We start from the raw sequence: 26,497 nt of genomic DNA on the forward strand, positions 1-26,497 counted from the left end.
TAGTGAGTATTGTGGAAGTCATTGCAGCTCTCTATTTATCAAAGTCTTAGGCCAGGAGTTCTCCAGATCTTTTATTCAGAGGCTGTGATTTCCTCTTAGACCCCCCTCCTTTCCTAACCTTCACCCCGCCCTAAGAGGTAGTTCTCAAAATGTTCCATTCTGCGGATCATCAGGAAATGCTCCTCTGTTGTCCATGGACCACAGATGGAAAACCATTGACTGCCTAAGGCCATCATAGGAGTATATTTCCATAGGACTAATATTGCCAACAACCATTCAAGTAATTTAAAAATCATTTTGATTTCTGCTTATTTTTCACATGAACCTCGGTATTTTTATTAGAGCTTCTATCTAAGACAATAAGTATGCAAACCTCCTTGTTAATAAAGACACATCATTTAGCAGCTGTTGGGAAATGTGACATGCTTGCCAAAAGTATATATTAATCCACAAACAAAAAATGTAATGTATTCCTTAGACATATATTCTTATGCCTATGGGTATATGAATACCCTCCCCTCTATCACCTATCTGTATGAATGCACTGGTGTGCCCCATGGCTATCAGGAGGTACGCTATCAGGGACAGCTGTTAAATCAGGCAGGTGACATTTTCAGGTTCAACTATAGATTTCTAAACACGCTGCCAAGATGCGGCCTTTAGTCCCTCGCTACATTAAGCACTCACATAGTTATCTCTAGCAGACCAGCCTGGGTAGAGCTGCATGTGAAGCTGCCGTTCCTTCCGAGCCAGTTCATAGTACTTGGCCTGCTCCTCCCGTGACAGTGCGTGCCACTGCAACAACAACAACAAAAAAGTCCATGTGAGACGCCTCAGTGCATTTCATCACCATTCCTCTTTGCTGTCAGAATGAGATGAGGGCTAGATGGGATCTCCTTCCATTATCCCTTGTGTAGCGCCACTCGTGTCAGTTGAGTTCCATCAGGGTAATTTGATGCTGGGCATCTACAGTGGAATAAGGACAATGTACACACTTCTAAAGGTGAGCAGCTTGCTACCTGCTTGAGGAAAACACTGGTAAGCGATGCAAGGCTGACCCTTCAATCTGTAGTGGCGTGGCTAATTGGCTTCCCCAGGGAATGAAGGGAAAGTTCTCTTTGTAGCTAGTGGTGCTTGGAGCACTTTCCCCACAGTCTTTTTCTCCTTAGGTTTTATAGACCCCTAATGGCTGGATCCATAGGGGTCACTTCTTCCCCAGCAGGAACAAACACATTGCCTCTACAATAGTCATAATTAAGGATATGTTTTAGTCACGGGTATTTTTAGTAAAAGTCATGGACAGGTCACAGGCAGTAAATAAAAATTCACGGCCCATGACCTGTCCTTGATTTGTACTATACCCCTGACAATCTTGGGAGTGCTACAGGTGCTGAGTTGGGGGGGGGGGGGGGGGAGGAAGGGGGGGCGGGGCGGGGGGGGGGGGGGGGGGGGGGGGGGGGGGGGCACCGCGAGGGCTGGGGGGGGGGGGGTGCTGCGGGTGCGTGGGGAGGCCCAGCAGCAGCAGTGGGTTTGCTGTCCCCCACTACCGCAGGACCAGGACTGACAGTGAACTAGAGCAAGGCGGTGGGATACCCCGCTGCCTGATTTGCTAGGGCAGCCCAAGAGCCAGCCACACTGGCTAGGGCCCCAGGTTGGGACGCAGTGGAGTGGGAGGGCCTGCGGCCCCCCCTGCCACCCACCCCTTGGATGGCAGACTCCCCCTTTCCCTGGCCTGGAGAGGCTGGGACCTCTTGCTTATTGACTCAGCCCCTGCTTAAGGGCCTGAGTTCCTGACAGTTTGGTTGCTGCCCCGCCCTGACCTAAGGCCTGGGTGTCTGTATAGAATTATTGGCTCAGCCCCGGCCTAAAGGGCCTGAGCCCCTAACTGTCGGTTTGCTGTCCCCCACTACCGCAGGACCAGGACTGACAGTGAACTAGAGCGAGGCGGTGGGATACCCCACAGCCCCGCTTAGGGATGAACCACGGCCAAGCCCCATTACAGTAACGATCTTGTACTTCCACCCCTCTGTCCTCATATATTGAAAGGGAGTTTGTAAATATTCATTTCAGTAACAGGATATAAAAAGGCACCTACCTGGTGGTTTAAAAATGTTATTTAAAAAGTACTAGTAGGGGAGAGACCCTCCTATGGGCTTAATCCCCCTAAGGAACACCCCCATCACTCCTACTGTTTGCTCATCTAAACATTTTATTCTGTGGAGTGACACAGACCACATTTAAAGAAACACTGATTTCCTCAAAGCCTCCCAGGTAATAGTTTTGTTGTTAAGTAGCTAATCAGTTCTCTCTCTCTTTATGGGATTGTGAAGGAGAGAATGGCTTGGCTTAGAAGCCAGCATTATGTTCTGTTCTGTGCTCTTACCCTCCTTCCTAAAATCTGATTGATAGCTGCACTTTCTTTCAGAGTGCACTCAGCAATGACTTTTGCCCGCATTTCTTTCATATACAACATGAAAGCATTCAGGGGCTTCTTGATAGTGGGCTTCTTGGCTTCCTTCTCTCTCTTTGGTTCTGGCTGGGGTTTCCTGGACAAAAACAAAACAGTCAGTAACGATCACGCTCTTGCATCTCAGCTATCGGAACTGAACAGTAGTCAGAAGAAATTGTTCCTCGTGAAAATATTAAATAGTAAAACACTTGAGCTCAAACCTAGACTAATGCGTATTTTATGCAACTAGGGCACGGACCCTTCTAATGATCATGCCCATCATGACACCGGCGCCTTTCAGTTGTTGGGGCAACAGCGTAGTGCCGCCAACCTTGCTTGTCGAATCGACAGAGTTGCAAATGTTCCATGTCTGGCCTCCACAGGGTTTTTCCACCCAAAGCGTCCCCTCCCATATAAAAAGTGGAATAATTGAGACTAGGACTAAATAGTTAAGGAGACCATTTTGATAGTCTCACCATTGTCTCAAGACTTGCTGACTTACATGGTCCGGTCGTAATGATCCATTTCTTGCTTCCCGGAATGGGGTACTATGGCTGGATGAGGGATTCCAGTGGTATGCATTCCAGAGCTCAGCATCAGGGGATGTGTAAACCTGCAATAGAGGGCATGTCAGTGATCACTGGGACTTTGCGTTTAGCACAACCCTCCCGCGATAGATGGCTGGATTCAGCTCTTAAAGAAGGATTCAGATGTGGGAGAGAGACCCATCTGCAGAACATTATTGCAAGATGAACAGGAAAAGGGGTGGCTGGGTACAGCTCTTTCCATCAGTATTTGTGTCTGGCAGATGGAGAACACATCTTTTTTCACTAGATGGCACTCTTTGAGTTGTTTTTAAGTCACAGGAACAAATGCTAAACAGGAGTAAACAAAGCAAATCGTTGAGATACATTCCTTATCTTATGCAGCTCTGAAATTTTGTAAGGAAAGCATTCTTCCTGAAATAATAATAGGGGTCCATGTAGGGATGCCAAGGTGCTGCAGATCTGCCAAGCCTAACCCAGGACTTTTCCATCACTGCTGGTGTTCTAGCAGTAGTAGTTAAATAAAGGCAGCAGTGCTTCACTTGGTGTTTGATTTCACCTGAAGAATGGCACTTACAAAGTTTCTGAATCAATGAAAACAAAGGGGAGGTGTGCATTTTGCCTGGGGTCTTTGATGCTTTTCTTTGGCTTCATCCATCAATGCATTCTTGCTGAGTATTCCTCTGTCATGACGACAGCGGATGAGTGCATAACATAGTAGCCAAACTGATAGCAGAAAAGATTTGGAATGGCATTCAGATTCCATGGGTTTTTTATAAAAATTAATTTGCAATGTAATCTAGCCTTACAGAGATCAGCAGCTTTTATTTAATAAAAAAAAAGGCATTTTCAGATCTCAGTTATCACACTATTTTTGTTAGTGTTACAGCAAAAACCAAAACCACACCAACATTTGGATTTGAATTGGGACCCCCATACACCTCCATATTTTTTAATAGAAAAAGCATGAGTCTCAGCACAAATCAAACTGCAACTCTTGAAGGTACACCCAACGCCCAGCCCTAGCCACGTTATCCACCAACACAGAAATGAGATCGTAAGAGGTTTTACTAGCTTACAAGATTCATTAGGTCTGTATAGATTTTTTGAGGTCATAGCCAGGCTTTGCCAAGCTTGCCATTTTATGGCTGGAGCTTGGAGAGAGCAAGAATTGCCCCTGGGAGATAAACAACTGTTCATGAGATACGTTGTCACACACAAAAAAAGACGTTTTGGTTTGATCCATTGGCCACAGTGTGAGTTTGATCCTCATCTAACAAGGAGTTCTTTTTTGTCTGCAGTATTGCAAAACCTGTCCCACTCTATAGTATAAGTGAAAATGCCAACACCATGCAAGATGAGATTTTGGGGCAACCATGGAGGACTGTAAATTCCTCTCTCTCTCGTTTTATATTCTATTTAGATGCTCAACAGGAGAAGTTGCCTCAGGCAGCATGGTGGAAAACTAAGGTAACGTGGCTGACTATTTTCCTGCCACTGTTCCAGGGATAAGTCCCTGAGGAATGCCTTCAACAGTTTTGAATGTTATCCCCTACATATCATGACAACACATAGCAGAAGCAAAAGCTGGAGATGCGAACAAATGTTGCTTGCACATAAACTCCCCTGGGGCTTAATCTAGTCTAGCTGAAGTGACCAACAGTAGCATAGGGGCTTGCTGTCGGTCAGCTGAAGGAACAACGCAAGCATTTGTAACAAACTCTTCACAATTTTGTCCAAACATGTTTGTGAGCACTCTAGTGCTATGTAATTGTAGGACAAATCCACACTTAAGGGGCAAATTGTGTTAACAGGCATGTCTGTGCAATCAGTGGGAACTGTGTACATGTATTTGAAGGCAGAGTTCGGCCTGACATGCTCATATATCTGCCAGGGTAACATAGGGAGAAGAGAGGGACATTGCAGTACTCCAATGTCCTAGGCTTGTGTTGCAGAATGCAACTTGCTCTGTATGTAAGTTTTATTGTGTTCTAGCAGCCAGATCCTCAGTGGGTCTAAATTGGCAGAGATCCACTGAAGTCAATGGAACTACACTGTTCTATACCTGCTAAGTACCTGACCCTAGGTTTTTAAGTTTTGTGGGGAGGCTTTTACAGGGGTCATCAAGGAGTTAGTTCCAACAATCCAGTGATGCAGCATCTACTGGAATGCAGGGAAGTGCAGCAGGAGACAAATGGAATTTAAAAGGCTCAAGATGTTTAAATTTTGCGGTCCTGTGGACAAATAAAATCACTGGTAGTGATCATACTCTCCACCAGCTTTACAACCTGACCGAGAGCCAGTAAAACATGTCAGTCTCCACACAACATAACCCAGTCCATTATACTGAGGAAAGGAACATTTTATCTCTAGTAAAGATTACAGTTCAACGTAAGGAGCTGTTTGGAGTGACCTCAGTGACACCAAATATAAAACCTGGACCTCATCCAATCTTTATAATATTGATAGTGGGGGATTTTTAAAATATTTTATTCTTTTATTGCTCAAAACCAAATCTTCATGGCTTCTCCATGGAAACTCAATGTTTTTATGATTTTAGAGAGACTCAACTAAAAGCAAAATTCTTTCCCTACTCCTGCCATCTGGAATCTTGACAGCCCCTCCCTGGACATTTGCAGTCTGCTGCAAGCTTGTATGGCACAAACTGCAAGCTGCGAGACCAGCAAAGCTGCTGTCTTGTCTCACACAGCTCATACTTACCTGGAGAAAGTAGCCCCAGCAGAGAGCGCTGACGAATACGGCTGTCTAAATCCACATGACGGGAGCGGATAGACAGACTGGCTCTGCCTGGGATCGGGAAGAAAGAGTCTATAAAGCATCTACATCTGTGTGGCTTTTCCTAAAAATATCCTCTATAACTGGACTCATTGCTACTCATCGATGCGAAAGCCTTAGTTGCTCCGGCGGCTAGACAGATGCTTGTGGCGTACGTTCTTTTCCAACCTCAGTGCAGAGGTAATGCAGATGGACCTGGACTGCAAAGTTCAGATCTGAATGTGGATCCCAACTTCCCCCAAAGGTTGAAAGTACTAGAGCATTATGTGAGCGTATTGCTTCATTAGCTCTAAACAGTTAAAATCTGCTATACAGGTATCAAGATGAAACGTTCAGGTGGATTATTACTGTAGGAACAAATTGTTCAGCAGTGCACACCCTAACTGAAAAGGTAAAGTTTACAAGGCATAGAAACTTGCTGTGCAATACCAAGATGAACTGCCAAGTTCAAAATCAGCCTCAATCCCACTCTGGTGATTGGGGAATGATCAACCAATCAAATAGCTGCACCTGGGATCACTGGAGTAGCAGGCTTTGGTAGATCTTTTAAGTCAGTAAGGAAAATAACATACTGTGCATTATACCGTTTAAAGTAATCTGATTTCAAAAGTAGGAGACAAACGCTCAAGCGGTGTAAACTGGTGTAGCTCCATTGAATTCAACTGAAGACTCTGACTTCAATGGAGATATGCTGATTTACGATGGCTGAGGGTCAGGCCACATTTTGTCAAATGAAGTAACACTTACACCGTCCTGAGTACGGAATGTATGTGCCAGGTTTGGAATTTGAAACTATTTTGGAGTTACTAGAGTGCAAATGTCTGAGTAACGTTCTTAATCAATGAAAGGTTAAAATACCCCCTCAGAATGGATTTTCTACACACTTTCCAAAAATTATTTCACCTCTGGCTTAAAGCTGGGCAGGAAGTTTCAAACCCAAAGAAATTGAAATGAGAGTTTTGTTAAGCACAAGAAAATGGGGATTTAGAACAGAAGTACTGCCTCAGTCATTATTACTGAACATGATTGGCAGATGTGCTCTGCATTAACAGCTCCAACTGATTTCCCACCCTTCTGAAAATGAGGTCCATTATTATTAATTATTATATCACCAAAGCATCCAGATGTCCTGAAAAGGACTGGGATTGCCTTTTGCCTGGTGCTGTTCAGACAGAGGTAATCACAGTCCCTGCTCTGAAGAGCCATAACTGTAGAATCATGGTACTTAGCCCCTAAACCTGAAAGAATAAGGTTTTTGCTTATGCCACTCAGTGAATTACTGTGTCTCAGCTTGATGAAATCTAAAAAGCTCTGTGTGTATTAAAGTTAGTGCACGTGGTTGAGAACTGGCCTGCTCTGTTTACAACCTGCCAGACAAAAATTCCTCTCACACTGCTTAGAAGTTAGTAGTGTATAAACATATCAACAAACAGCCAAGCGCTACAATATATCAGGAAACCTAAACAACCTTTGAAGTTTAACATTCCTGCCCCAGGGGCGAGAAAACATTCAAAGTTAATCCAGAAGTGACATTCATTACTCTAGAGGCCAAGATATCCGAATATAAAAGGATCATGGCACTCAAGCCTTTATCCAAAGTGATTTTGACATGCAAATTAATTCAATTGCAAAACCAATCCATGATCCCTGGGAATGTACAATTAAAGATTTTATCACCCCATGATGAGAGAACAGCTCTTAAAGACAAAGAGGAAAACATAATAATGAGACACCAGCAAACCTGGTGCATAGTTCAGCTGGTGAGCTGTGCAAATGACACAGTTTACAAGGCTCTTGGTTAAGGTGTGTTGTCAGGCTCCAGTGATCAAACTCACTGGACTGGACTATAATTCATTTTTATTCGAAGTTCCTGACTGTCATCCCAGCTAATTAAAGAGAGAGTTATTACAGCTCCTCTTCTCAAAATGCTCAGCAGGAACAAAGACCATTTCTGCTGAACTCTTGTTAGACAGCTTGCTAAGGAAAAGCTGCTTCCTGTATTAAGACCGCTTTGCGTTTGAAGTCAGCTTCATTCCAGAACAGTGAACCTTAAGAACTGTCCACATACCACAGCACTAGTTATTGGCACAAGGAGTTTCTGTAGGGTTTCTTCTCCTACACAATTAGTTTCCACACTGTTTAAGCACCAAACCTCTGTAAAAGCATAAACTGGTGACCTATCTCTTTGATGAAACCTTTGAAAATATCAGTTACATTTCCCTGAAGTGCGTGGGGAGAGCTGATAACTTGTGGCTCTGGAGATATACAACATTTGGGTTGTAAACACATGCAGAAGGTCTAAGCGGACACAGCTGAGAACCATCTTTGCTTCTAGGCACTTCTCAAATGCAGAATTTCATCATTTACATAACTCAGAGGCAGTTCTGACTGGGAACTCCCTTTGGGAGGCCCATCATTCCTCTGGGGGAAGCCAAGCTTGAAACTTACTGGAGCTTACCATGTTTCTGTTCACAACAGATCTTGAAAAATAAGCATCAAACTAAAGTTTAGGACTAGGAACCTTGGGAAGTGATTTTATGGAATTTTGTAAATTTCAAGCAGACAACCATTTAAAAAAAGAAAAGTCTATATTACATACATTTCCTATTTGAAACGTGCTAATTGAATGGTCTGCTCTCTGATCCACAGGGCTGTTTTTCTATTTGTCATTTTACCATATCGGTTTCATTAGTCATTAATGAACTTGTCTGACTAACTTGGTTAAAGGCGCCAAATCCTGCCAGATGCTGTAGTGGCTGTCAGCAGAATGATTTCCTGTCTGACCAACAAACAAACATTTTGAAAAATAGACTTTTCCCATGTAACTAGGCTGCCTTTAACCATTTCCCATTCTCCCAGCTGTGCATTTGGCAAAGTAAGTGCTTTTTCCACCAACATTTTTTTTTTTCCATGTTACAGCACAGTCATTCCTGCAGTTTCTATTTTGTCTGTCCTGAGGAGGAATCACATTGTCCAAGGAGTTAAACCATGGGCCAAGAGCAGCAGGTTTAGGATGGAAAGCAAAATTTAATCTCCTCACAGCCAAACATAAATCTAGTCTGGCCTCAGTCTCCATTTCTTTGTGGTTAAATATTTGGAACACTAACAATAAACAAAAATCTAGTTAACATTTCACATTGTTCTTTAATTGTTTCACCTCTCCCATTTTAAGACATCTACATGTCTATACTGGGTTTTTGCAAGAGAAACAGGCAGGACATTATTTGCACCTGCTGTCCATTGATTATTTCACCTTAAGATTCCCCCATGCCAGTGGTCAGTGATGTATGTTCCCAAACTCACCCTACCACTGTAAATCTTGCCTCATGTCTCTACAATTTCAATACTTTACCAGGGACTGATGATGGCACTCATTGCAAATGTTAATCCAATCTGAACAGAGATCACGCAAAAATGGCATCTCCTGACTCACCAGATCTGGTTCCTATGTGTACTCAAAGTCACTCAGTTTTAATGACAAAAATAAAATATTAATTAATAAGGCGTAAAGGATTTAAATACGTCTCTGGGCCACTCAGAATGCAGGATTCCAAGAGATCATGGGTTGGATAATATCAGGATGCACACATCCTGCCGTTGGGTGAGCAAGCATTCTTTGTACTCCGTTGAAACAGTTCTCTGCCATACTGTGTTTTTTTTTCTCTGTCTTACCCTTTTTAAAAGGCAGCTTCTGGTGGAATGAACACAGAGCTGGGACACAGAAGTTTGATATGTTCACAAATAACAGCCTAAATCCGGCTATTAGGATTTATCCAGCACAAATCTGGCTAAATCCAGAGCAGGACAGAACTAGCATCCCACTCAAAATGAGAAGCCTTGATTACACCTAAAGCAGGATGGTCAATGGACTGCTGACCTAAACAGCTCTCAATTTTTTAGTTTAAATCCCTGCACAACATCATATACTATGGTGAAAGGCATCGGGGAACGCAGAGAGATATTTAGCTAGTGGCCCAGAGTCCCAATCCCAGCTCTGATGCTGAGTCACCTGGGGCAAATACCTTAGCTTCTTTGTGTCTCAGCTTCCCACTTGCCAACCTCACAGGGAACAGGGGAAATTAGGCCTTGTAAGTTCACAGGTGGGGTAATTGTGAAGATTAAAGAGATAATGTTTGCAATGTGCTTTGGTAAACAAATTGTGCACCAGTAAATTATACTATTTAGAGTGGATCAAAGACCTAGAGAGTAAATGGACCTTGTTGAAGCTTAGGATGCAGGAGTAAGAGCAATGCTCAATTTGTCTTCAGAGGCCTGGATAAACTGTCGACACTTACCATCCCATAGAAGGTGTTATCTGTCCAACCCCGCCGGGAGGGAGGGAGTAGAAACCAGGGATATCCGATGTTTGGGAAGGACGGTGCACACCTAAGCAGAGGATCAAGACTTTGGTTAGAGAAGGAAATTTGGGAAGAGCAAGCACTAGCGTTTCCAGGTTTATGGTAGTCAATATGTTTTCAACTTCTCTATTTACTTCCATGTATTTCAAGGACAGCAACTCAGTGTAGGTTTGTGACTTGTGAGGGCAGGTCTACATTGCCGCTTAAGTGGATGTAACTTATGTCATTCAGGGGTGTGAAAAAGACACCCCCCCCCCAAGTGATGAAAGTTACAGTGACTTAAGCGCTGTCCACATCAGCGCTATGTCAGTGGGAGACACTCTCCTGCCAACGTAGCTTCTGCCTCTCGCAGAGGTGGAGTAATTATGCCAATGGGGGAGCGCTCTCCCATCAGCATACAGCGTCTTCACCAGATGCGCTAAAACTGCATTGATGCAACTGCACCACTGCAGCGCTTCTAGTGCAGACCTGCCCGGAGAAACATGTGTGACAAAAGTTTTCTCCTATGCACAATCGTTCCAAATGACAGAGTACAACAATTAATCCCTTTTAGTGGTTTGGTTGTACCACTAAGGGTGTGTCTACACTGCATCTGGGAGCAAGCCTCCCAGCTCGGGTCCTCACACTAGTGCTCTAAAAATAGATTTTGCGGCTCAAGCTCTGAAGCCTGGGCAGGAGGCGAGTTGGGGTTGAGAGGCCAAGCTCCAGCCTGATCGGCAAGATCAAAGCGCCATTTAGCCAGCTATTTTTAAGGGCTAGTGTGAGCCCTGCTAACACCATGGACCCAGGCTGGGAGGCTCACCCCCAGACATGCCCTTCGGTGTAGCCCTTTGCGGGGGGGCAAAGTGATAACCTTCAAATATTACTGCAGAAAAAAAGATGACTCCTCTATTCATGTTTCGGTCATCCACAGGCCACAACACTCACCTGCCAAACAATGCTGTGCTTTGCATTTCTGTTCCATCCCATCAATTTCTATTTCTCTTTTCCCCCCCGCTCCCCAGTTCATCACAGATAAACTCTTCCTTAGGGTATTCACTGTAATGCTGACCAATGACACCATTCAGGAGCAAGGCCTTCCTTCCCTGTGACTTCCTTCCATTTTGTTGTGCACTCTTTATCCATAATGACTTTTTCCAGGAGCTTCCCTCAGGGCTGTTTCTCTAAGCGTACCTTGTGTATTCCATTTCAGAGAGGCCTTGATTTTAAGGGCCTGATTTTCTATTACACTACAACCTATTTGTGCTGCTTTGCTGGTGTCAAGGGGCCATAAACCTGCTTCATGTGGCCAGCTGAGAATTCCCCTTTGGTAATGGGATTCGCTGGGTGCTCTTTGCAGCTGTTGGTACTGGGGTGTAGTTAGAGGAAAGCAGGTATGGCCAGAGTGTCTCTCTACATTGGCTATTTTCCTGGCTTTCAGGACAGCTTCTCTTGGAGCCTTGGGTAGCTGGGAAGAAGTCAGAGCAGCCCTGAAGCTGCTCCTACACGGAGGGCCAAATGGGTCTTCAGCTGCCCTCAGAATTGGGGAACTGAAAATCATAAGCACCCTGCTTTGCTCTCACTGCATTTGGCACAGGATTAAAACCCAGAACCAGGCTTTAGATATCTACCTCCAAAAGGCACATGGGGAAGAAAGATCCCCAGATTAATGTCCCCGATGTGGGAAGAAAGAGAGTGTGTGCGCATCTGTCTGTGTGATGAAGAGTGAGATGCTGCCAGGGAAATGCCTTGTGGTGAAAGAATATGAAATGAATAATCCCTTGAACACAACACTGACCTTTGTATAGTTACCTGGTGACAACAGAACATCAAATAACCTTCCAGTTATGTATTAGCCATTAGAGCCTTGCCCTGAAAGACACTGAAGATGTAGTTTGGCCTATTTCCAGGAGGAGAGCACTCTAGATTCATGGGCCTCAACAGAGACTTGTGCTGTGGGACCATTAGCAGCTCCAGTGCCAATCTTAATTTTCATGAAAGGACATAGGGCAGCTGCCAGTCCCTGGGGTAGGCTGGTGCTCTATTGTTTAAAGCTTTACATACTAATAGGAAGTCCCTGAAGCACACTCACAGGCAGGGACTTTCAAAGGCCCTTGAGTAGTCATGGAGCTGTGTTCTGCAAGTAGTTTTCAAGGGTAGCCTGAAATAAGGTGCATTGTGTTATATTCCCTCAGGAGCCAAGCAAGATTAAAAAAAATAATAATAATCTTCCCTCACCACTTTTGTGAGACTTGGAAATCTTCCATGAGCTGTGCTTCTAATAGGTTTTAATTTAACTTCGTATTTTTCTGTTGACTTTATTACATGCTGGTGGCTGGCAAGCGATTTGCTGTCTGGAAGAAACACCAGACATATGCTGGTATCTGTTCCATGGGTGTAAATCCTCAGCAGTCTGTGGATTTCCTGAGGGTAACACTGGTGAGACCAGAATGTGCCCCCTAGGGTTCAAACTGCTGACAAATCACCATCACCTCCTTAGCCATTCCCCTTACTTGATGGCACATTGTTTGGCAGCACTTGTAACTCAGCTCAACTATCGTTTTGCAACATACTCAGAAGCTTTAGAAATTGAGATTACGCGGACTGGTGACTGTTGCGTGAAATTACAGAAAACTCCCCCACTCCAAAAGGTGAGCAGCAATACTGTGTGGGTGGAACACTTCATGTCTTTACCTCTCAATGGGGGCGTTGGCAGGATAGCTTCACATAAAGTTTAGAACAGCAGATAGCCATGTGGCTTTCGTATGCAGGGCTTTGCGTGAAACACACCATCTTGTGTATGCACCTGGAGTTTTCCATTGACTTCCAGGTTCAAATGAACCCAAGATCCCTGCCAGAATTGAGGTTGACACAAAGCTGTACATTAACCTAGATTTACCTGAAACTATGCCCAGGGTCTGCCCAAAGTTTGTGAATCTTAGCATGGCTTTGGATGAACTTGGAAGATTTTTGAGTCTGTTGCACCAATACAACATATAATAGCAGCTTCTCACCAGCCCCAAAACCAAAAATGATTTATGATAAATTCACACACGTATTCACTTTTCACAGTACAGGGTCTAACCTCTCCTTATTGTACTTTCCTCTATACCCTTCCTGAGATGATTGTCTGTCTGCTATGTATTATATTAACAAATAAGAGAAACCCAAATAGTCAAACTGCGTGACAACCACATATGCACAGCCGCGGACTGTAAAAATCCAGCTACACACCAGACACAGATCCTAGTTAGTCAAAATATTTCCTGTTTCAAGCATTTATTTTCTCAAAATGACAACCTGACAACTGTTCGGGTATGAGTCAAAGGAAAGGTTACTTTCCATTTTCTGGTTGACTTTTGTGAATCATCCCCAGACTCTGGTCTGTTCTAAGGCTACAAAGAGAGTTCTTACACGGAGAATTAAGCAAAATGGATGATCAAGGCAGACAGTTTTTGATGTTCAAGCTTCTCTTGGCCATGACTGCAAAGCATCCTCAAGGAGCTAAATCCAAAGCAAATTCCCCTGCTAGCCCGTGCCCCTACCTGCCCATGGCTCACTGCACTCAGCGTTTGCAAATTTGATGGTCATTTATTTTTTGAACTGGACATAGGTTAAAGAATCTGGCCATGCTGGAGAACCACTGGCTATGTAGCAACTCTAATTTCAACAATTTACGGCATCAGCCCCCTCTTCTAAATCATCATGAGGACCCCTGCCCCAATAAGCTTATGTAGGATAAGAGTTACCTTGTTTCTGGTTGATGTCGGCTGGCAGGTGTGGTGAGTGGGAGCCATGGCTGAAATGTTCGTTGCTGTATGGAATGAGTGGGGTGAGTGGATGGACTCCGTGGGACGGCTGCACTACAGGAACCTTGTTGGACTGTAAAATACAAGGGGAGGGGAAAGGCTTCAGCAATGTATGCCTTTGTGCTTTACAATCCAGGTATATTGAGTATCTGGTCTTAAGTGTCTAAGCAAATATCATTAGAACTGCTATTCCTAGCAAAGCTCTGGCTCAGAGACTTCACGGGGTAAATATATGAAAGCAGCCATTCCTGCCTGCCTAAGACTGCAAGTGCCCTCTATAGGCCTGGCTTTGGAAGTGAGATGCTGAGAATTATAATAAATCCTCTCACAAACAGAGCAGAAAAATAGCTTTACCTAAATAAATAAATGCTACAGTCCCTTACAGGAAAGATCCACAACAGCAGTGGCACTGCTGTAAGCTGGTGTATGTTGGACCATCACTGTAAAATAAAACACGGTTTTGTAATATTTATGATGTTACCCTAGACCAGCACAACCAACATGAAGTTTTCAAACTCTGCAGTAGTACCTATTCTGCACAGCGTTTCTCAAAATGTGGCCACCAGTGGCTTTCCTTGCAGCCACAGCCTCCTCGCCAGTGATCGGGGGAGGAGAGAGCAAAGCAGTGGTCCCTCCCACAGGGCCACCAGCATGGGTTGGACCCTACCCCCCTTCTGGAAACACAAATGCTAGAGGAACAGGCAGCTAGTGAGTTCCCTGGGGTGGCAGGCAGCAAGCTCTGGTCACCGGGCTCCAACCCCCATCGTCCCTGACCCCTGCTGCCTCCGCCAGCCTGTCAGGTTCCCCCCCCCACCCCCCCGTCCCCCACATCCTCCCTACTGACCTCCCCATCCAAGGCTTAATTTGTCCCTGGGCTTGCCAGGACTGAGTAAGTCTGCTGCTGTGAAAAGTGATATATGTAGGTTTGTTGATATCCCTTTTCACAGCAGCAGACTTACTAACTAGCAAGTCTTTTTAAAAAAAGCAACCAAAAAAGCAAAAGAAACAACAACAAAAAAGACAAGAACCTGCAGAGTACCTTATTTGTGTTTCTATTCTGTTTAGGTTCAGTAAACAACAGAGACAACTACATTATTTTTATTATTGAGTCTACAAAAAGAGTCAATAAATTAGAATGATTTGGACATGTGTATGTGCAAATTTATTTGTTTTTCCTAAAGTTAATTAAGTATTTTAGGAAAAATTTGTCAGTGCGGCCACCACCAAGAGTTGGTGGCCGCACTTTGAGGCCACCAAAAAATTTGTTGAGAGACCCTACAATAGCTTCTTTATCTCCAGATGACACGGAGCATGTTAGCAAATGTACTGCTATGCTAGCACCCTCTGTTTTGCTCTGCCAGTTCCCTCTGCTGAGGCATGCCGGGGTGTGTGTGCTCTGTGCACACACACACACATTCTCTCTTTTCTAAAACGAAATTTGAACACGTGTTTTCAAGACTAAAGTAAGCAACAGGCCTGGTGCCTTTATATCAAAGGTACGCACTAATACAGAGCCCCAGCCCTCTGACTCCAGGGGCCCCTCAGTTTAGCAGACTTGAAGCACGCCTATTTCTTGCACTCTTAGATGTCGCAGGGAATGAGTCAGAGGCGATGCATTGGAGGTGGGGGGACACATGAGGTCATGTGCCCCCCCCCCGGAGATGCTGCTTGGCTTGGACTGAGCATGCTCACACAGACTGAGCATGCTCAGTAACATCTGGTGAAGCCACTGCCCTCACTCTGCCACCATCTCTGGCATAAGTTTAGTCACCTTTGTTAGTGCATAAAGTGCTACACTTTACATCTAGCCGCTTCAACTACCAAATTCTTCCCTATTGGCAGAAATAAGGTAATCCCTTGAAAGAAAGCTTAAAGAACACACAGCAAAATGGCTTCAAGGAAAGGGATACATTGGCCCCTCTTCGTTGCCCTATCTGACAAAGAAAAAATGGCACAGAAAAGTGTGTAATTAAAGGTAAAGAATAAATAGCGCAGATCTGCCCTTCAGTGCTAATTTGTACTTACAAAAGACACTTCCCTGCCTCAGACTGCTAAACCATACACAGTGGTCTTTTTGAAGTAGGGACAGGTGTCAAATGTAGAGATTCTGGAAAGAGCACAATCCCTTCAACTGCTGGTGAAGAAATGAAGGAGTAAAAAAGGAAAGGAGAACAATAGGAAGCAAAAGGACAGTATGTCCTGAGAACAGCCCCTCCAGATTCCTGAGCTATACTTTGGAAAACCCAAAGGAAATACTGGCCCCAAAGCTTCCTACATAGGTTCTACACTGAGTCTAGTACATTCTGGGACACAGAATTTAGGAGCTTATAGGCCCACACTTTGGAACACTCTGGGTTTTCACACATTCTAGTCACTGATTCTTGTTGTTTTAGGTTTTCACCACCTCTGAAAATCAGGCCCAAAATATCTCATGGACGGTTCTCAGAAATGGAGAAACCCATATTTAGTGGACACTTTTTGAAAACACTGGCTTTCCTGAGTGCTGTGTAAGCACTCATCCAGAGCAAACATCAACAAAATCTATATCTTCTACACAGCCAAACCTGAGTAACCTGGTGGTAGCTTTATGGTAGTCATGGACAAATCTGAAGGATGGGATGCAGCAAACAAAATTAAATTCAGAAAAGAAAATTTCAGTCTCCCTCTCTCTCTGTTACACTATCAGAGCAATCAAGGCCTGAAATCTTTGTGAAATCAGGCTGCTGTGTTAAGCACAATGCAGAATATTTCTGCATGTTGGAGCAAAGAAAAGGGAACTTGTTTAAAACAGTTGCAGCGCTGTAAGGAAAACACACACACACAAATTTTGCTGTCTGCCTCAAGCATGTCTGCTGTTTCATACTTGCCCAGTTTCGCCCACAATTGCCTTTAAACCCAAACTGACTTCACCATGATTGGGGAAACAGTCAGGATATGTCCCAGGGAAAATTTGCAGACAACATTAGGACTAATAAGATTAGGAGGAATAAGAGTGGACCATATACAAATGTTGATCAGTGGTTAAAGGAGGGGACTTCGAATCAGCTCTCCTGGGTTCTATTCAGCATCTACAAATTATTTGCTGTGTAGCTGTAGGCAAGTCACTTATCTCTAGACTGGATTCTCCACTACCTTTCATCTGGTTTAGCATTTACACCTGTAAAAGATGAGTATAAAACACATGACTTTTCTGATTTCATAGCAGTTTCACACTCAATTTGCACAGGTAGAAGAAAGTGGAGAATCAGGCTTCTGTGTATTGTTTTTTTCCATCTATAAAAGAGGATAATAATGCATACTCCACAGCAGTCTTGCAAAGCTGAACTTGTATAAAGTATTTTAAAATCCCTGGGTAAAAAACAGGGAGAAGGGAGGAAGGTTCTGGGAAGATGCTGAGAAACTGAGAAAGTGTCTTCCACTTTGATTCACAACTTTAAATATTTCAGTCTGTATCTGTTCACAACCAGGACCCATCTTCCTGGTTACTGGTCACCATCAGATTCTCTATAAGCTGCCAGACATTGCAAATTGTAAAATCAAACCTGACGGCTTTGAAGGCCAATACTCAAAACAGGGCGAATCATTTCCTCTTTTGATAAGGCCTGGATTTAGTTCCTGCAAAAAACTGTAACCCTGAGAGAATCTTCAAGGTAAGTCTGAAATTGCCAACCAATAACTGCCTTATGCTAGGAAAACTGACCTGAAGACAAATGTTTCCACAAGCTGAATTGCATTTAATATTTGAGTATTTTAAAATTTTTAGTAGTCCCTCCAACCAGGCCCCTATTTAATCTTCAACCTATATTAGCTTTGAGAAGACAATTTGCAGAGAGAACGCAGGAGAAGTAGAACTGTTACTGGAGGACTCTGAACTGTACTGCTTTGCATCTATTTTTATGTAGTTTAAATATTTCACCTGGAAAAAAAAACATTTAAATGACACTGTAAAGGATGTGATGGTATCAGAAATATGTCTATCTAGAATACAGGGGAAACTGGGATGGGAAAATATAAGTTATACTAAAAATATGAGGAACTGGATGACTCTGGGATTGGTGAAGGGTTCCATGAACTTTTTATCTAAAAGTCACTGATTCAAATCGATTTTAGGTCAGTGGTGACTGAAAGTTTTTAGTTATCAACTGATGGGCTGTTTAGATGCCTATCTAAAATAACCAGTCTGGTTTCAGTCCAGCCTCCCATGCACAGATGTCTACATCAAAACCCACCAAAACTGGAGTCTTTGTTTGCAGTCTCAGTAGAGGCCAAGGAATGAATGGGCCGAAGAGATTAACCTGTCTTCTCATCCTGAAAAGTGGGACCGTTCATAGGACACTACAGGCCAGCTTACGCTGCTCTGCTACCCACACAGGACCTGTTTTATGGACAAGAGGATGGACACAAGAACTATTTTTCCCAAATGAGAGACAGTACGTGAATGTTCTTGTGTCCCAGACCACCATTTTCTCTGACAAGTTTGACATCGCAGAGTGGTCTCTAAACACCTACTTTCTTAAGGGCGCAACTGCGCGTTCTCTTTTTGTTCACCCTGGTAACCAAATAACACTGTATTCTGGTGCAGACTTCCTGTCACCGTCATGCATAATCTTATACTGCTCTTACTTTTAAGTAGCCACACTACTGAGATTACTCAGCCGTACTAACCTGTGTGAAATTGAGAGAGGGGAAAAAAAATAAAAATGACCCAGAGAGCAGCAGCTATCACTTTGAAGCAGAAAAGCCACCTTCCTAACTAATGTAATTGGATGGGCAGTGCAGAAATGCAGGTGCATTGATTATTAAGGAAGATGAACTTCTGGCAAGGGACAATTAGGAGACTTCCTCCCTCACATATAGGTGTGTCCAACTTCAAGAGAGGCTCTAGGCTAACTATCAAATTCTTATTCTTGCTGAATGGACATAAAACCAGGAGATTCATCATCATCATCACCACCACCGCAGTATCTTTCCCTTCTCTGCAGGATGAAGGGCTAGGCAACTCCCATCCTTGGCCAAACGTGACCAAGATGTATGTGCAAACGGGTACCATTTATCCCTGACTACCCAAAGTTCCTGAAGCCACCGGCAGTTTTACTACTGCATTATCCAAAACTGCTCAAGTATTGATGCAGTGCTAAAAATGTCAACAGCCGCAGGACCCTTGTCTACACTTGGGATCCCACCATTGATGCCGCTGGTGGAGCTGCATCAATAGTAGCAGCTAGAGGACATGTTGTTTTTTAGAAATATTCCCTTGTGTAGACAAGTCATAACTGAAAGGAAGACACGTAATTCTAGTGACCCTTAACCCACTAGGGGACTGAGCCAATGAAAGCCTTTTTTATTAACTTCACTGGGAGTTGGAGCAAGCACTCAGGGGCTGCAGCCGTGAGCTGTAAACTCTGGATATAGCATTCAGCATGATACCAAACTTCTTTTGGACTCTGACTTGAGATTCCAGGTCTGTGCTTTGTTCTTCACACATTAAAAATAAGAGAGAAATGCAGGTAACACCAGAATTAATATATAAAAGCACACACATCCAACCACAATTTGAATTACACAACAGACAAAGACAACAGAGGAGCTTAGCTTTTGTGGTGAACATGGTTCATCCTAGCAGGGTCTGGGCATGGGGCATCTTTGGTGGGACAGACATTTGATAGAGGTGCTAATGTTTCAAGAAGGTTTCCCCCTCACCCCCCCATTCTGAACAAAATAAGAACTAGTACAAAGATGTTTAATAAAACTAGGTGCATCTCCTGTAAGAGTGAAACTTACAAAAGTCATTTCTCAGATTTCCTTCTGTTTGAGAAGCAACTAGTTGGAGGATTTTGCTGACACTTTATAACAATCGAGCCTAGCAGCAGGTTACTGCTGAGATAAGCAAAATTCAGAACCTGCAATGTCACTCTATCCCCACTAAAAATGAAGAGGGCTAAAACTAACTGATCAGCTTCCTGAATCCTCCACATAAGGGTGAGGATTTATAATCAAAGTTTCTTCCATTACACTTTTGACATTTTAAATCATACTCTGCCACTATTCTGCCCTGCCTTCTATTTTGTTTTTTGTAAAGGACTGCAAGTATTCCTGAGGCTTTGGAAAACTATAGTCAAATGGCAGACTCTGCAGCTACACAGCAGTCTGTTAGCACTTCATCCAAGGAAGCCACTACAAAATATACCAATAATATAAAATAAGTAAAACAGTAAGAAAGTATCTGCTCTCCAAATTTATGTTTGAGACATCATATGAAATATCCTAACCTCTGGCTCCAATTCCTATTAACTACCTCAAATCTTTTCTTTAGTACAAGAGCAAGACTCTTGCCTTTTCTTTCCTACACTCTCTTTCAGGGAGAAACAGTAAGGGAGCACCTATCATATTTCAGTTATTGCCCTATTGTAAGAGAGACATTTTATGCCAACTCTGGCTCCCTGGGGCTGCTGGAATTGGTTTGGGTTCCTGGCATAAATTAGAGTAGCCTCTGGGCTGCTCTAACTTGTATCTGCCTTCAGCAGACAGTGATCACTGGAGCATAGCATGCTCTGGCCATGCCCCTTCCTGTTAACCTCTATGCCAAGGGGTTAACAGTGATTATGGTGTCAAGTTGGCTGAATCAGCTCTATGCCACCTGAGGATTTCCCTACACTAGCCAATTGTAAGGCTGGTTTGCAGCTGCAGAGTGGAACACAAAATGGGCTCATCTGGTCCATCAGCTTCAAAATGCTTGAAACCTTGTAAGGTGAAAACGATCTTAGACTATCCTCTAATCTACATTTAAAACATTTTAATTTCCTTCTGACTTTCCATTCCATTCACTGATTACTTACTTTAAACGGAGTGGGTAAACTGCAAGGAGTGGATGACAGTTGACACTTGTGGTCTCCAGACCTTACCAACACCTCAGCCGTAAAGGAAACAGAAAAATTTCAATTTCATCAAGTACTGACCGCAGACATTTCTACACTGACCATTTGGTAATGAATTGTGCCTTATGGAGAATCTGGCTCATTCATGGAGCTTCGCACTGCCACATTCTGTTTCCTCATCATCCAAACGGTAAAACACAATAGCTCTTCTTTAGCAAAGGCCAAATTAATTATTACAACAATAATGTTCACTTATCTAATGCTTTCCATGCCTAGATCTCAAAGCAGTTTACAAAGGATGGTAAGACCATTAGCCCCATATTACAAATAGGTAGGCACGGTGACTCCGTTATAATCACAGAGCAAGTCAATGGCAGATTCATGAATACAACCAGGATTCCAGGTCCTGGATCATGGTGCCTCATCTTCCTGAAAATTAGTTCAGCAGACATCATGGAAAATGCCAGGCTTCTAAGCAGTTAACAGGCACAGACAACTCAGCGTAAATCTGGGAGGAGGGTTGTTTTTCCCAAATATTTTTTATTTAGACAAAAAAGTAAAATTTCCATTTTTGCTACCTAATTGGTTCCCTGGTGATGTCGCTGCTGCCTTATAAGAGTATGATCCCTGAGGAATGGTGTGTGATACAGTCTCCTTGTGATCACAGGAATATGCCACATGCAAGAGATCAGTAGGAAAAAAGACTATCAGCAAGGATATATTTACCAATGGTTGCTGCCTAGTATAAAACTTTGCCTTTCTGTAGCTCATTTCATCTCAAAGTCTTAAGTGTGCCCTTTTTTCCTTACAGATGGGGAACAGAGGCACAGGAAGGTTAAATGACTTGCCTGCTGTCATACAATAAAGCAGTGGCAGAGTTGGGACCTGAATCCAAAGCATCAGTTCCTAGTCTTGTCTTTTAACTAGTAGACATTGCTACCGATGTTATCCATATGTATCATTACAAAAGCTTGCTATGCAGAATTTCTGCATTTCCCCTCTCCAATTGCGCCTTCCCACCTTGCTGAAATCTCTTTGTGTTCTGATGACACATGCACATAGCAGTGAGCTCCTACCAGTGAGCTCTGGTCACAAGAGGCGCAAATCTGGAAACACCCCCTTAAGTTTTTGTATGACTAGTCCCTCACTGTCACTAACCAAATACTGTACACAAGCTTGCCGCCGCCGCTGCTGAGTTGAGTGATCACTGTGGTTTCTAGCACTCGGCAGGGTAACCTAAGCAGCGGTAAGTGCAGATTAGTCATATCACTTTCAAACTTTCCCACATTGCTGGCCCCAGAAATGGCTCATTGAAAAAGCAGCAGGCAAGTCTGTCAGCTCCCTTTACCTTTGGGGAGACTCTCCATGATTCCATGAGAAATTCTTGTGAATGAAAATAGTCACAATTCTGGGCAGCTCACTCCATCTTATTTTTGTATTTTACCGGATTGACTTTACTTGGCATAGATGGGCAAAAAAAATTATTCAGACAACTGAAGGAAGCATTTGATTTTCCATCTAATGGAAGGGAAGTTGTGGTTTCAGGGATTGAGCAAGGGACTGGGAATCCCTGCCTGGCAAAATAAGGAAATAGAACAGAATGAGCTGCCCAAAATTTTGAACAAAGAGATCTCATTCCAGCTGCTGTGTCGCAAGTCACTGTCCTGCCCTTTGCCTCAGTTTCCCCGGCTGTAAAATAAGGATAGTAATCCATCACTGCGAAGTGCTTGAGCTCAATGGAAGAATGAAAACCACTAGATAAGAGCTAAGCATTGTTGTACGTACAGGGCAACACTGTCAAAGTGGCCTAAATGAATTGGAAGCCTAAACCCCATTTTTCAAAGGTGACTTTGGCACTTAGACTACATCCCATGACTTTCAGTGACATGTGCCTAAAGCACTTAGGCCCTTTTGAAATTTTGACCCTTAGTCACTAACCTCTAGATCCTAAACAAAGTTGAGGAGCTGCACAATTCCCTCCTTTTTTCTCTCACCACTTGTTCAGACATGGGACTGCACTGACTTGTATTGGTGTCTACACTGCAAAAAAACAACCAACCAACCTAACCCCAAACCCCTTGGCAGCAGGTCTTAAAGCCTGGATCTACAGACTTGAGCTCGCACTACAGTGCTAAAAATAGCCATGTAGATGTTCACTCTTGGGCTCTGAAAGTTGGCAATGGGGATAGGCCTCAGAGCCTGAATGGGAATATCTACACACGGTTATTTTTAGCACCATAACACGAGCCTCATGAGACCCGGGCTCTGAGGTATGCTGTCAAGGGTTTTTCCCCCATCCTTAGAGCTGTTCCATATCCTGCTTATTATTATATGTATTGTCTGGATTCCCCAATCCAAAAAGCTGAACTTAAAACAGCTGGAGATTGCCCCAGGAGACTTGTCCCTCTGTAGGGAGATGGTTTCCATCAGAACGAAGCTGGAGAAGGTGACAGTGTTGCCACCTGCACCAGCTCTGTAACCGAGTTCTGTGGCCGTCTGCGCTGGAACACCGGTGTTGACAGAAGGCGAGGGGAGTGCTGGGGCAGGGAAAGGGTTAGGGACAGGTGTGTCAGGGCAGGGAGGGGAAGTTCTGTTACACCCAATTTTCCACTGATTGGGTCCTTACATGTGAGTTAAAGCGGTCCCGCTTTGGAGCATGTCAGGTCCCTGACAGCCTCCCCTCTCCAAAGCACACAAGTAGAGCTCAGACTGGTAGAGAATCAAACCCCAAATATTTTAAAATGGATTACATTTTCCTACTCTAAGTAGAAAATCCCAACATATACCACTGTTAGTGTAGGTCCTACACATAAACACAGCTGCACATGTTGATATGGATAGGAGATAGGCAATAATCAGAACTCATGTGAATATTCACCTCACTCTCCCATAGGAGCCACATAAACAAGGACAATTGTAAACTGTACTCACTGAATAACCATTTTTCATTGTCCATCTGGGTTTGCTGGAAAACAGCAGTCTTCAGCAGTGGAGCCTTGACTGTCTCAAAAACCCTGTTATCTGAAGGGGAGTTGTGTCCCCTGGACAATTCAGATAAGAAAAGTTTGGATAATCAGCGAGCTGGCTTCCCTGAAGCTGGCCTGCTCAGAGGAGTTAAAAATCTTGCTTCCTTTGTTTGCCCAGTTGAAAAGAGGAGCTCCATTTCTGTAGAACTTTGTGTATGTGCAGAGCTTAGTCCTAAGAGTTCTATATAGCTGTTCATTACACTTGAGGTGGCTTAAGGGGAAGAGACTGAAGCCTGCACGCAGACTTGCTGGGGAGCCATAATCCAAAGTAAATGGATATCTCCCACTTAAGACCTTAGAATGACTATGGTTCTAACATACATACTGCAAGCTATGCAGTCAAGTCAGGAGAAGTCATCCTACATGTGTTTGTCACACACCACTTCTCAGGGAGAGATGAGTCCACATTTAGGCCATGAAAAACAAAACGCATGAACATTTACTGTTGCTGATTCAATGGGGAATTATCTTTTTTTTTGTAAAATTAGTCATCTGAGCCCAGTTTCTGTGCTTGAGAAATAAAGCTATAAGGTCAGGCTGCACTGAATACGAAGCACGTTTTGCTTTGGAAAAGTTCCCAAGCTCAGATGGGGTATACCCTCATGCCTTTGCTGATTTCATTTTCATCTCCTTGCACTGTAACCAACTCAAATTAGTGCATAAGTATTAGGGACATGATCCATGCTGCAGATTGGAGCTGAAGTTCACTAGAAGCTCACAGGGATGGGTGGATGTGTGTTTGCATGCAATGTTCTGAGTTCGGTCCACTGCAGGTATTGGCCTGAACAACCTAGTTCAGAACCAGATCTGAACAGCCCCATGATATGTCTAGAGTCTAGCTGGTTTGCCAGTTTAAGCCACTGGGTAATAAAAATAAAACAAATAGGATTGTTCTGATGCCTCTAGACACCTTAAGCGCTTGTCTCTTTGTGCTATTGCACCACAAAAATTTAACTGATAGAAAATATCACACCCAAAGTAAAAATTCAATATAATTTTTGTTGTTGTTTTAAAGCGTGTGAGCACCTACCACTTGAATATAGCAGTAGCAGCCACTGACACCTCAACTCTCTTAGCAACTGGGCTACATCCAGTGTCAACTCATTTCACATCTCTGTGCACTTTTTCTCTTTTCTCACTTTTGCTACACTGTCTCATCTCTCCAGCCCACTGTCGTAGCAGAAAGGAAATAAGGAAAGTTAATGCCGCTCACACTTGGGTGCTACTTTCAGTGGCTACAATCCATGCTGCTCCCTTCACCAAGTTGGGGGGGGGGGTTTAGCATCTCTGCTGCTGCTCTGTTCTGTGTCACTGAAGTACTGGCTACCAGATATGACTTTCTGGGTTCGCATGAGTACAGGCCTCTGACCTAATTAGAACAAATGGAGGCCTGCCTGCTTCTTCTAATGAGCAAATGATGAGTGCTGAGAAGAGATACTAGAAAGTGGAGATGAGCTAAAAGGACTTAGCGAGTGATGAGTGGGGTGACAGAAACAATGGCAGGTTGCTGCTGCATTTTGAAATCCTAAAATACGTACCCATGTGCTAAAGCCTCTGGGGCCAGATTCTCAGCTGCAAGGTGCCCTGAGTGGTTGGGGTGGGCAAAAAGGAGCTAGTTTAATGTCCCTGATTCTGAGGCAAACTAGATGATAATTGGCTGTGTCCCTCAAAGGGCCATTGCCAGCTCAGAGTTCCCGGGTGCAGTGCTATCTTTTTACACTTTATCACTTCCCTTCTTCACCAGAACAAACCCCCAAGCCAGGAGCCCTGCTTGACTTTCATATTTCAGGTTGAGTTTTCAGGGGATAAACTAGACAACGGTTTTTTATTTTATCAGTAAAATAAAACTGTTTTTATTTTACTGATAAAGTTTGCCTTTGAAATTAGTAAGATGACAAGCATGGAGCCCTATGAGAAGCAGATGGAACATGTCTCAGAATTCTATTTACTATGCATGAGCCAGAATAGAATTCAGCTTACTCTCCCAGGCTATAAGAACTGCTTCGGGGCAGGAACTGTCCTCCTACTCTATATATGTTCAGCACCTGACACCTTGGGAGGGGCAGGATTCTGACTGGGGTCCCCAGATGCTATTGTAATACAAACAGTAAATAAGAAAAAATAATAAGAGCAGCAGCAAGAGTAAAATAACATTGTAAAAACTTAGTTTTGTCACTAAAGTGAACAGGAGGTTTTGTCACTAAAGTGAACAGTGTGATGTTGTTGAGAAAAAGGCAAATGTCATTCTGGGATGTATTCACAGGAGTGTTGTATGCAAGATTGGGGAGGTAACTGTTCCACTCTACTCAGCACTGGTGAGGCCTTAGCTGGGGTACCGTGTCCAGTTCTGGGGCCACACTTTAAGGAAGTCATGGACAAATTGGAGAAAGTTCAGAGGCGAGCAACAAAAACATGAGAGGTTTAGTGAAAATGACTTATGAGGAAAGGTTGAAAGAACTGGGCATGTTTAGGCTAGAGAAGAGAAGGTTGAAGGGGGAACACGATAAGTCTTCAAATATGTAAATATACCTCTACATCGATATGATGCTGTCCTCGGGAGCCAAAAAATCTTACCACGTTATAGGTGAAACCGCGTTATATTGAACTTGCTTTGATCCACCGGAGTGCGCAGCCCCGCCCTGCCCCCTCCCTCCCCCCCC

At 43.6% G+C, this 26,497-nt stretch overlaps 1 protein-coding gene across 10 annotated transcripts in view; it reads right to left on the reverse strand.

Moving 5' to 3' along the window:
• Positions 1-26,497, reverse strand: part of TCF7 (transcription factor 7) — a 118,420-nt gene that overhangs the window by 22,257 nt on the left and 69,666 nt on the right. For 7 of the 10 annotated variants that reach the window (XM_034780416.1, XM_034780418.1, XM_034780421.1 and 4 more), the window contains exons 4-9: positions 13,877-14,009; positions 10,086-10,176; positions 5,716-5,802; positions 2,952-3,062; positions 2,384-2,546; positions 688-795 (exon numbers count right to left, since the gene is read on the reverse strand). In XM_034780416.1, coding sequence (XP_034636307.1) covers positions 688-795; positions 2,384-2,546; positions 2,952-3,062; positions 5,716-5,802; positions 10,086-10,176; positions 13,877-14,009 — 693 coding nt within the window. The remainder of the gene's footprint in view (positions 1-687; positions 796-2,383; positions 2,547-2,951; positions 3,063-5,715; positions 5,803-10,085; positions 10,177-13,876; positions 14,010-26,497) is intronic. The other 3 variants (XM_034780417.1, XM_034780419.1, XM_034780426.1) reach the window with 1 other exon arrangement.

This window comes from Trachemys scripta, chromosome 8, assembly GCF_013100865.1.
Source record: "Trachemys scripta elegans isolate TJP31775 chromosome 8, CAS_Tse_1.0, whole genome shotgun sequence".
Classification (NCBI taxonomy): domain Eukaryota; kingdom Metazoa; phylum Chordata; order Testudines; family Emydidae; genus Trachemys; species Trachemys scripta.